This window comes from Emydura macquarii, unplaced genomic scaffold (assembly GCF_026122565.2).
Source record: "Emydura macquarii macquarii isolate MOO-44397 ecotype Brisbane River unplaced genomic scaffold, CSIRO-AGI_Emac_v2 contig_1253, whole genome shotgun sequence".
NCBI classification, from domain to species: Eukaryota; Metazoa; Chordata; order Testudines; family Chelidae; genus Emydura; species Emydura macquarii.
Window position 1 is genome coordinate 17,176,208 of NW_027131390.1, and position 12,478 is coordinate 17,188,685.

A 12,478-nucleotide genomic window follows, 5' to 3' on the forward strand; every position below is an offset into this window, starting at 1 on the left:
TTAATTCTCCAGCAGGCCACACACACACAGGTGGAAAGAGTTGTGTTAACAAGGCAGAGCTCCTGACTGACAGCAATCAGGAGCTAAGGGCTTACCAGGAAGTTCTATAAAAATGGCTCACTGGGTGCTCAGCTGGCTGAATGGGGGGGGGGGGAGGAGATGGTTAACGTGGCTGGCTAGGGAGTGGGGCTCTTTGTTATTTTAGGAGGCTATTTCTGTTCTCTTCTTGTTTAAACAAGGAGATTATTTTCTTTTAAGAAGCCCATTAAACTCTTGGCAATAAACAGCATGGAGGAAAGCTCTGTTTGCAAGGCTTTTGCTGTTTGTTCATTCTGCCAGTTTAGTTATCTTTCTAAATGGCAAATGAAAAGTACAGCGTTCAGTTGGTCACATTTACCATAAATTCAATCCTAAAATGAAATGCACATTTAAGTGCATAATGAGGTAGCTATTTTTCTCTCTTGGATAGTCAGTAGTGATTGGCTATTATAGTGCATTAGAAAAGAAACCATGTTCCCCTCTGTAAACTCCATTACGGTCAGGTGACAGGTTTAATTTTTGTTCTTTCCTGATTGAATGTACTGTACCTGGAATTGTAAAGGGAAAATATCTAGCCTTCCATGAATGATTGATTCATGTTTCTTTGAATATAAGACATTTGTGGACAAATAGTGACTGTAAATTACATTACAAGGGCTGAACCAAGGTACCCTGTAACTTTGCAGGCTTTCAAAATCTGAACCTGGATCCAGATCTGAATTTTCTGAGTGGCCATTATCTTGATCTGGTGACATCCTAGCCCTGATCCTTTATTATTATTATCTGTATGACAAAAGAGCCTAAACATCCAAATGCAGGTTGGAACTCTGTTGTGCTAGACATAATACAAACACATAGTGAGACACAATCCCTGACCTGAAGAGTTTACAATCTAAATAGATAGAGTGGGAAGGGAAACATGCACAGTCAGCTGATGGGTATTGCCCAACTTCACACAGCAGTTCAGTGTCTATGTAAGGAATAGAACCCAGGTTTCCTGATTTCCTCTGTAGCACTTACAACTTGGGTCCATTTCTAATTACAGCTGTATTAAAACCAAATCAGCAATAAAGAGACACCTGGAGAAAATGAGGGCTGCAATGATCTTTTTTTCATTCCCCATTGAGCTTCGTTAAAGGCAGCACACTGTTGAGTTAATCAGATGAAATCCATTTCTGAGGCAGCTTTCACTGTCCAAGGCTTGTTGCTATCTATAGCTGTGAATTCTTACTACAGCAATAAACACAATGAAAAGTTGGGATGCTGGCAGAGCTACTAGGTATTCTTTCTCATGGTGTTTTCAAATATTCCCTATGGCAAACTTTCTTCTAATACCACAGTTCCAGCTGAGCCTTCTCTGGGATAACTTTGACTCTCAACCCTTCCAACCATTGTTAAATCTTTCCTGTTCCACTGAAACGCTTGTCTCAGATGATCTGATACAGAGATGAAGGCCACGGCAGTTCCTAGATGTGTAGATACATTTAGACTTTGGGCTCCCTTCGCCTGTGATTGCTTTCTTATGTCCTGCACTTCACATACTTGTCTCTGGCAGGCTGGCTAAGGTATCTTCTCAGAGATGTCCTAGAACTAACATTGAAGTTGTGCTTCTACCATAATCACTATGTGAATCAGTATGTGCACCACACATCCATTTGCCTTGCCTCTCCTTGAGCACCATTCCCACGTCCATTTCTTTCTTGGTTTATAGTCTCAGAGTTACAGCTATGGAGTTTGGTCCCAGTGAGCTGCACAGTATACAGACCCCTGCTTTTCTTTAATACTTTAGTAAGGTCAGAGGTGATGGATGTTCTTTTTTCTACAGGAAAGAAAGATAAGAGATGATCTGTTTTATGGCTACTGAAAAGAGTGGGCGCTTCAGACCTTCAATCCTCTCACTGTATAGAGGTTCTACCTAATCCCATTGGTTTCCAAGATTTTTCATTCTTTCTTTCTTATCTAGTTTTTATACCATGGTCATCTCTGTGTATCTGAGCTGTTTCCTGTATTTTCATAAGCATTAGTTAGTTACTCTGTTACTCAGCTATGTTTAAATCAAGGCATGTGAAAAGGTTAGAGAAATCCTTCTCTTGACTTTTTTAGTAGAGAAGAAGATCCCTACGTGATTATGACTACTCAACTGAAAACACCTTGAATCAGAGAAGTAACCTGGCTTTGTTAAGAATGAAAAGGTTTAATGTAGCATATCATTTATGGTTCATGAAAGATTGTCTTGGGGCCACAGATCTGTGGTATTTACTCTCACAGAGATTAAGACAGACTTCTACTCATCAACTCATTTGAAACAGGATTTTTGAGGTCAAGATTAAGTTAGCAAATGTTATCAAGTTTAATAGACTTCCTCTAGCAGGTGCCTGAGGATTATCAACACAGATCCTAAATCTTGCCCTTTTTTCCCTACAGTGTTTTCTGCAAAAAACAGTTTTCCCCTGGGCTTATTTCTATAGTATTTTTTCTTTGGAAGACATGGGAATTGGTGTCTGTTGAGATCTCATTGACTTCTGAGGACTTTTGAGCTGTGAAACAAATTCAGTCATAATTATAAATACTGAAAACACTTTTTTGTGTAATTTTTTTATCAAGACATTGCATTTCCAGTGCCATCTATGAACCAGATGAATTTGGAGTCAGCTGCCTTGGGCAAAAGACTAATTATGGCAGATACAAGAGGGATGTTAATATCATCTTTCTGTAAACATTTGATGTCAGCCCTCATTGACATGAGCAAAACAGCTACCCGGGAAAGTGTTCATGATTAGACTGTGGACAAAAGTTATTCCAGATAATTGATAGAAGTTCATTTCTTAAAGGACAGAAATAGGGTTCAGAATTCAGCATAGACTGTACATTTTATGTTAGAAATGAACATATTACGATGAGTTACAATTTATGTCAGACACGTGCCAATGGAGTGTATTAGCGCTAAAGTTATACAAAGCTCTCAGCAAATCACCTGCATTGTTCTATAAAAATCATATAGGATCCCATTTTAAAAATCCAAAATCCATTAAAGTCAATGGAAAGACTCCTCTTGTCTTCAATAGGTTTCACTGAAAGATCAGGCCCCCAGTGAAGGAGTTCTCGGAAATACTATTGCTTCTAAAAATAAGATTAAGATTATTATGGAGAAAACTTTATAAGCATAATGTAAATTATCAAAGTTGTGGCTTTTCTTTTGTAGGTGCAATTAATATCCACATAGGGTGCACCTAGGGGCTTGTCTACATGGAGTCATGCAGGAAAATTAATCTGAATTAACTAAAGGTGTGAATTTGAAGTGACTTCATTAAACTGCATTAAATCTCCCACGTGGACACTGTCATTCAGAATTAAAGTGGCTTGAATTCATTTTATCTTAATTCCCTTTGGAAATGGATTAAGCTAAATTGAATTAAGGACACTTTCATTCTGGATAACAGTGTCCACATAGGGTTTTAACGCAGTTTAATGAATCCACTTCTAATTCATATCTTTAGTTAATTCAGATTTATTTTCCTGGATGTTCCTGTGTAAGCAAACTACATTTTTGCTCTCACTATTCAACTGCTTGCACAATTCTGTGTAGCTGCACCTCTAATCACCTGCTCTGTACCGGCATTTAGATGGATGTCTGCTATTTGTGTTTCAGGTGGAAAACTTCATACACAAATTTAGTGGGCAAAATTGAAGTGAGGTCTCAGCCTGGCTGAAAATATACTCTGTATTTCCAAAGAAATTAGCTGCTAATGGAGAGATGTTCATAGCACAAGAGCCATCATACTTGGCCTTTTTGGTACCACTTTCAGCAGAAAGGCCAAAGATTTAATAGACATGGAGCCATGAGGTTGATGAGTGTAAATCAGAGCAGCATCTGGCCCATAGACTATGCCTATTCTCTTAGTTCAAATGGTAATGCTGAATATGGACCTAATCCAAAATTCACAGAAATTAATGGAAAGAATTCCATTGATTTAAATAGCCCATAGGATCACATCCTATATATGTAGCTGAGGTGCACTGGTAAAGTGACATGATGAAGCTTTCACTGCCACTGCTAGTGCTGTACTTGTTCTCTAGATAAATAAAGAACTTCGTTTTCCAGTGTTCTTAATCCAAAAGCTTTCACCAGCGCTAATGCCATTTAAAATAAGATTGACATCCCATTTTAATGGACAATCCACAAAGCAGCTCTCTCTTCTCCTTCCCCCTTTCCACGGCATGGGACATTATCACAAATCCAGCATGGGGCAAGAACACTTCTCTGAACTTATTGAAGGGTGTTTAGGGCCAGATGTTCAGCTGATGTAAATCAGGATGACCCCGTTGAAGTTAATGGTGCTACCCCAATTTTCACCATTATTATTATCATTGCTGTAGCACCTAGGAGCAATAGTCATGGATCAGGAGCACATTATGCTAGGTGCTGTACAAACACAAAACAAAAAGCGGCTAACCTCCTGACCTTCCTTGAAAACCACAGAGACTGGTAAATATTTTTGCAAATAAGCACAGTGAGTTTGGTTTCTTGTGCATATTATTTGTTGTTTGCAAATATTTGGATGGCCACTGGATATTGAAGAATATGTTAATGACTCTTGAAGGTTTCATGAATTTTAGCCTGAGTGTTTGTTATTTATCTCTTATTATTCATTATTCTCCCATTTTAAAAGTTTCAGTCATCCAATCAGGGAGCATACATGATACCATGTGACTTAAGTGACCAATCATAAATCACGACTCCCAAGTGGCAAGAAGTCAAAGCAAAAAATAGGTAAAGAACTCATAGGCTGAAATTTGTTTGAATAAGCTATTTGGTGAACATTTGGGAATATCAAATGCATTTGTAGAAATCAAGATCCATTCGCACAAGTAAAAAAGTATTTGTAACAAACATCCTGTGCAATGAACAATTCACACAGGTTTATTCCTCTGCCAAACCAACACTTCATCTCCTAGCTGCTGTGCCAGGATCCAATCCACCTCCTGAAGAAGTCAACAGAAGTCTTACCAGTGACCTCAATGAGAACTGGATCAGGCCCCTTGTGAGCATGGATGTTATCCTCTGCTCGGAATGAAACATATCAACTTCTCCCAACAGACTCCAGTGATCAAAAGAAAGGTCAGAGTCCCATGACACGGCATCTCCAACCCAAAATCTCCAAAAGGGGTCATTATGAGCCACACCTGCTGTGACGTTAAATTAGCAATGGAATTATTCTGTGTGTAACTGGTGTGGTCTCATTAATGGTTTCATCTAGAGACCTGTAGCACAGTGCACAGAAAACTGCGGCTGTACATTGAAATGATCAGACAGAACAGACTTTGTGAGAAATGCCAAGTTGCCATGGAGGTGAACCTAAAAGGAAATAGATCCACTTTAACACATCGTTGTTCCTAACGCCCATTTATAATAGGCTACGCAGGTTCCCTCAAAGAGGCTTTTGCTTGCTCCTGTCTCTCTCAAACTTCAGATGTAAACAAAATCTCATTTCTTTCTCTCCAGACACATCTGATACAAGCCAAGCTGCAGCACTGGAGAAGTGTGTTGTTATAGTAACTGGCATACGACAGATCACTGCAATTGTCATAGCACTTTCAGAAAACAGCAGTTTAACATCAAAACTGCAGTTTAACGAAGGCTTGAGGAGTACAGGTTGCCTGGTGGGTTTCGTAATGGCATATAAAGTCCTTTGCTGCCGCGTCAGCTCACCAATTTGAATCAGGCTCTGAGAGGCTGGGATGGGACCCTGGCACTCTCACAGGAGAAAAAACAAACCATCAAACAAACCAAAAGCCCTTGCCCTACTTTTGACAATACTGCAGAGACCCTATTACCTGGAGATATCTCTGTAGAGGCACAGGCCTGAGCTGGAGGCAACACAGAGCCCATCTCCTCAGGGAACTCCCTTGTATGTTTGAGGGGGTGCCCAGCCTAGACTGTCCATAATTGCTCATTCAAGCCATTCTGCAGCTGCTTTGTCCAACCCACTCTGTGGATCAGTTGTGGGAGGAATGGGTTTGTGGTGTCTTCTCCTCCTCAGCCTTCCTCTCTTCCCCTTTCGCTCCCTCTGGTGCAGTCTCTGCACTCCCCGCAGCACAGTGACTACCGCTGTGGCAGTCACTTCAGCCGGCTGTGCAAGGGAGGAGAGGTAGACGCTTTGCATGAGTACGCGTGCAAGGGCCAGACACAATCCAGCCCTCGGTATGTTCAAACAGGAAGAACAGACCATATTAGGCTGTCTGTGGATGAGCAAAGATGACGTGCTTGTACGATTAGGTATGCCAGAAGATACCAGTGGCCTGCCATCGTTGGACTTGGGGTGCAAAGATAGTCACAGACCTTATTCGGGTGAACAGATGTGATAAAGCACTTTCCTTTGTGCCCAACATCTGGAGTGCCTGAGACGCTCCTCTAGGGCAAAACACCTGATGCTTACAGTGAAGTGGCAAGAGAGTGTGGAGCTAACAGCATTTCCAAATCTCATAACTCAGGGGCTGGGAGGCTGGAACAAGGCTGTGAGTTAAGCAGCTGGGAGTGAGCCCTCAGAGTTTCTCTCCCTGGCACCCTGGAGGGAAGCCCAGCAAGCAGAAAGCCTCTCTAGGGAACAGAACTGCCTGTGTCTGACTTCAGTTTTCTGCAAAAAAGAGCTGCTCATGTGCAGTTTTGTGCCCACCACTGTCCAGGGAAACAAACCCCTGTGTATAAATAAACAGACTGCACGCAGAAAATTACCTGACTCCATGGCATTGATTTCTCAGCCAAACGGAAACCACTCTGCCAGGCCTAGATTTCAGCAACTGCTCCACCAAAAGGGGGCAACATTTTGATTTTTTCTCGGTATGAATGGGTGGGTGCTGCCAGGAGGGCAATGTCAGCTGAGGAGGACCTTGATACATGCACACACAGGCATACAATTCAACTCCAGCTGCTGTTCTGTGCTAAGAGGATCTATGGGGTACTTTTGTGAAAGAGCCACCCTAGGACTTCCCCGGGAAAGGATCCAGTAAGGGTCATTAGACATAGCTCTAAGGAGTTTGAGTTCTGCCATAGGCTGCTCCCATGTTAGCTTTGTGGGTTGATGTGTTAAGCTGTGTGTCCTAACTGTGCTCAGCTAGGCACTTCTTTTCATTTAGTGTGATAACACTATACGTGACACGCATACCAATTTACCAGGGGTAATCAATCAGGCTGAAGTACTAAGAAGCCAGTCCTGCAGCCTTCTGCAGGCAAACTCCCAATGAGATCTATAGAAGGGCCTGAACTAAAACCACAGATCAGAACAACCTGCAATTCTGTGATGGCACAGGTAATAATCCTGGTTGGTACACACGTTATTACGTTGACCCTGGGCCACTCAAAATGTGACAGAATCTGGGCTTGTGACAGATCTGTCTTTTGTCTTAATGATTAAGGCCAGAAGAGATCATTGTGTCAGCTAGTCTGACCTCCTGTATTTACACTGGCCATTGAACTTCCTCACTATAATTCCTAGAGCATGTCTTTTCGAAAAACATCCAATCTTCATTTAAAAATTGACAGTGATGGAGACTCCACTTCAACCCTCGATAAATTGTTCCAATAGTTAACGACTCTGACCATTAAAAACGTAGACCTTATTTCTAGCTTCCACGTCCAGTTCTACCTTGCTCTGATAGACTGAAGAGCCCATTATTAAATATTTGTTGCCCGAGTAGATACTTACAGCCGCACACCAAGTCATCCTTTAGCCTTACATTTGTTAGACTCAAGGATCTCAGTCTATCCCTATAAGGCAGGTTTTTCTAATTCTTTAATCATTCTTGTAGCTATTCTCTGAACCTTCTCCATTATAACAACCTCCTTCTTGATGGAGGTGGGCACCAGAACTGGACACAATATTCCAGCAGCAGTCACACCAATGGTAAATATAGAGGTAAAATAACCTCTCTACTACTACTCGAGATTCCCCTGTTTATGCATCCTAGGATCGCACTAGCTCTTTTGGCTGCACTGAGAGCTCATGTTCAGCTGATTATGCACCATGGACCTCCAAGTGTCTTTCAGAGTCACTGCTTCCCAGGATAGAGTCCCCTATTCCTTGTTCCAATACGTACTGAGTTAGATCAAAGCATTTCAGTCCTCAGGGGACTAAACTGTGGCATGCCACAGGCAGAGAACAGGAGTGACTGAGGTACTGCCAATGTCTGAAACACCTGCAATGGCAGGGAACTGATTAGGTGAGTGTCTAAGGGTGACCAGATGTCCCAATTGTATAGGGACAGCTCTGATATTTGGAACTTTTTTTTAATATAGGCACCTATTACCCTCCACCTCCTGTTCTGATTTTTCACACTTGCAATCTTGTCACCCTAGGTGAGACCCACCCTGATGATCCTAACAGGCAATTTATGCTCTATGCTGCATAGCTAGGCCAGCCCTTTACCCCACCCCAAAGTCCCTACCAATCTGGCCTGGGAAAAATTCCTTCCTGAACTCAGATCTGGGGATCAGTTTGACCCTGAGCATATGAGCAAGACACACCAGCCAGGCATCTAAGAGGATTCACTGTACCACCTCAGAACACCGGTCTGTCCTGACTCCAGCTATGGCCAATCTCTGATACTTCAGAGGAAAGAAAAACAAAAACAAAAAAACAACCCAGAATACATCTGGCCAACTGTGCACTGGGGATAAAATTCCGTCCTGACCCCAGCAGGTGACCGGAGGAAGCCCTTAAATCTGAGTTTTGATTATACTCATCGTCTTAATGCAGAGTGACAAGTGATATAAGGATGTTGAGGGCAATCCTGTTCTCCCCCTGGCCCTTGAAGAAAGGGGATAAATCTGGCAATGAATCTGGTTGTGTTGCAAACCTTGGGATGGATCTGATTCACTGGAACCAGGTGTATTTTGTGTGTTTGGGGATTTTATTTGGAACATTTTGTACAACTCTGTAAAATTTGCCTGTTTTATATCAGGGTGAAAATGTGTTTTCCTTAATAGACATAGTTCCCATTGACATTAATGGAAGATACCCACACCTGCATACACAGACACACACATACATAAAGATATAGGTACTGCTATAGACAGAAACGTATATGTGGAAAGAGAAGATAGATATGTATATAGTTTAGTGCTATGAAATGTAGCACTAAACTAAAGATGTTGGATCCAATCCTCAGTTGATGGAAATCAGCTTTGTTCCATTGACATTAAAGGAGCTATGTCATCTTAAAACAGCAGAGGCTGTGACTCACTATGAATAAAGTGTTCTGGATTACAGGAGAATTTACTGAAATCCAAATAGAATCACAGCACTTTCCTTTCATGATGATTCAAAAGTACTTGTATTTAACCTCAGCATTTTCCCATGATACTGAAGTCCCTTTCAATAAAGCTTGAGTTTATCTTTAGTTCTGTGCTACTTTCTGCCATTCTGGGGTATCTCTGAACAGGATAACCAGTCTTTTTAGAGCAGTGAGAAAAAACTACAGTGCATTTTCCCATGTATAGTCTATATTTTGCCACTGAGATCAGGATAAAACAGAAAAGTAGTATTTCAATTTAACTCTGACAGAAAATATTATCTATCTATCTATCTATCTGTCTAGTAAAGTAATCCAATCTATCTAATCTGCCAGCAACATATTTTAGTTTATGTTCAAGAGATTTGTGGAATGCTATTGTTTCTGAATTGTAACTGGAACATCTTTCAAAATTATCTGTGATGATCTGGAGTATTACTTCATTATTTGCTTTGGTTTATTTACAGCTATTATCAGAAAGATGCACACTAGGGCTGGCCTTGTTAATGAAAAAGATCCCTTTTATGGTTAAATCACATTAATCCCTCAATTCTTTTACCTGGAACAGGGAACGTGATCCAGTGAATTTCAGAACAGAAATTAGGCAATGGAATGGATAGATAGGTAGCTAGATAGATGGTCTAATCAAAGGACAGGCAAAAAACTATAGTGGGTCTATGTACAAATCAGCACATTTATCAGCTACAGTATGTGTAAATGAAGACAAAAGAAAAATTGTGCAGTGCAATAAGTTAACATTCATGCAGCAAAGACATGGGCACCAATCTTGCAAACATTTTAATTTTAAGCACATGACCAAGCCCATTGACTTCAGTAGGACTGCCCATGTGATTAAGCACATGTGTAACCCACTGGTGTCTTACAGATCCCCCTCTGTGCCAAACCACAGAGGAAATGAGTTATCGTATCCCACAACTACAGTATTTTATTTCAAGCTGTAGCAACTCATGCTTTTAGTTCTGGAGGTCTCCAGTTCAATCGCCAGTCTGCTGGCGTGGCTATGCCAATGCATGGCAGCTGTCACACATGTGAAAATGTTGAATCAATGGGACGACATCAGTGTTTGTAGTGATGGACTCTTACTTTGAAAAGTGATTTCATTTATTCATAGCAATATAACAATATGTTAGGTTTATATATAGGAATTTAATTTAAAAAGACACTTAATTGCTATACAGAGTATATATCTATAAATCACTTTGCCCAATAGTTAGTATGGGAAGTGAAAATGAATACGATCTGAAACTGAAACTGCAGGGGGAATTTAAGTAAGGCAGAATGTGATCACTTGGATTAGAAATTGACCAGGAGACCAGCTACTCTTACAAAAAGGGCAATAGAATCTTTCATTAGGATCTTCATTTTGTGTTTCCTGTGTAGAACAGCTCCTTCAACAGCATAGTACTCCCTCCCACGCTGCCTCCCCAAACTGTTCTGGGACATTGGCTCAGAACTGATTCAGAGGGAAATGTGCTGTCTATGGAATCAACAGCATCCTGGGATATTTCCAGAGTGAGGTCATATTCCAGTAATAACCAGGCCTTATCCAGTTGAATCCATGACCAGTTCAGACCCACTGGAGCTTCTGATCAACTGGTTTCTCTTACCAAGCCATTAGCTAATATAAACTTTCTTCGCCTGAATATTTCACTAACCTGCTTTTCACCACTTGGCTTCCTGTAATTCAGAAGCAGCTCCACGGCCCCCACCACCTCCTTCCGTATTGCGTACAATAGAGCATCTCCCACGTAAATACTGTGGCTCAGCAGTAACTCCATGATCTCCAGGTTTTCATTCTCTATGGCTATTAAAAGGGCACTGCGTCCGAGAGGATCCATACAGTTAATGTTGATGTTGTAGTAGATTTCAGCCTCTTGTAAGGCATGTTTCACGCTGGCATAGTCCCCCTTCTCCACAGCAATGAGATAGGCTTTCTCTTCCTGTGAGAGCTCTGCCTCTGCTCGCACAATCTGCAACGGGATCCGGTCTCTGTATGGCGAATAGTTTACCTTTTTGTAGTATAGCTGGGCCATTGTTCATAGTGACTGTGCAACCTGTTTGGAAGGAAGAAGAAGGACACTTAGAGGGTGAAATTGCAGCAATTACCAGCTTCCATTCAAGTGGGACGAATTGCTGAAGGTCAATTATAGTGAAAGTTTTTGAACCCTGCTTCAGGGGCTTTTTTTCAGTACAATGAATTTAATACTCCCCAACAGTCCTCCAATTAGGGGTGACACGGAAAAGGAGAGGTTGTCGTGTCATATTCATCAGGGCAATGCACAAAAGGACACTGGTTGTGCTGTAAATGCCATGCCAATGATATTCTTTATCTGCTCATCAGTGCCAGCTGTTGTTAATGGATTATCCATCAAATGTGCATATAAGTGGATTTCTCACCTCTGCTATGTTTCCACTCAGTGTTTTTCCTCTCCCTTTATAATCATTGGGCCATGTCTTCAGCTGGTATAAATCCCCATGGCTCCATTGAAGTCAGTGGACCTGTGTTGATTTACACCATTCAAAACTGGCCTGTTCTACTTAATGAATTTTCCTTTAATTATGCACTCTCTCACTTGCTCTCTCTCTCTTTTTTTTTTTTCTCCCCCTTTGAAAAAGGGCTTAATTTCCCACCTGTGTTAATACTCTGACCTGATCATGGTTTTATTTTAAAACCATAGCACATTTTTTAAATTTAACTTGCTCACTCTTCCCATTTATAAATAGGTCCTGAAGATGGGCTCATGTTCACAACATCACTCCAACTCCATAGAGTCAGCAGTGCTGCCTGCAGCCTAGAAAAAAAATCTTTCCTTTGAACAAGTGTAGCAAATTGAACTGCAGCTCCATCGCACCACCACTTAGTAGCCCACCAGCGTACCAAGGACCTAACAAATAGGCAAGGGAGCACGTGGGAAGGAAAAGCACCACACTACGGATACAAGGCCCTCTAGAAATTGTTTCATGTTATTGTCTGCAGTTGGGGCCAATGAGGCCCACAAAGTCTGTATCATAGCAGCCCATAAGTTAAAAACACCTGTTAGATCTATTTGCCCAATGTAGGATTATTCCATGCAGCAAATTTGCTAGGGTTTTGTCTCATTTAGTTTTTTGCCAGGTAGCAAAGTGAGTT

At 41.3% G+C, this 12,478-nt stretch overlaps 1 protein-coding gene across 1 annotated transcript in view; it reads right to left on the reverse strand.

Moving 5' to 3' along the window:
- TRPC5 (transient receptor potential cation channel subfamily C member 5) overlaps positions 1-11,381 on the reverse strand; it is a 74,637-nt gene extending 63,256 nt beyond the window's left edge. The window contains exon 1 of the mRNA XM_067549715.1: positions 11,004-11,381. Within this exon, the coding sequence (XP_067405816.1) occupies positions 11,004-11,381 (378 nt within the window). The remainder of the gene's footprint in view (positions 1-11,003) is intronic.
- Between the last annotated feature and the right edge of the window lie 1,097 nt (positions 11,382-12,478).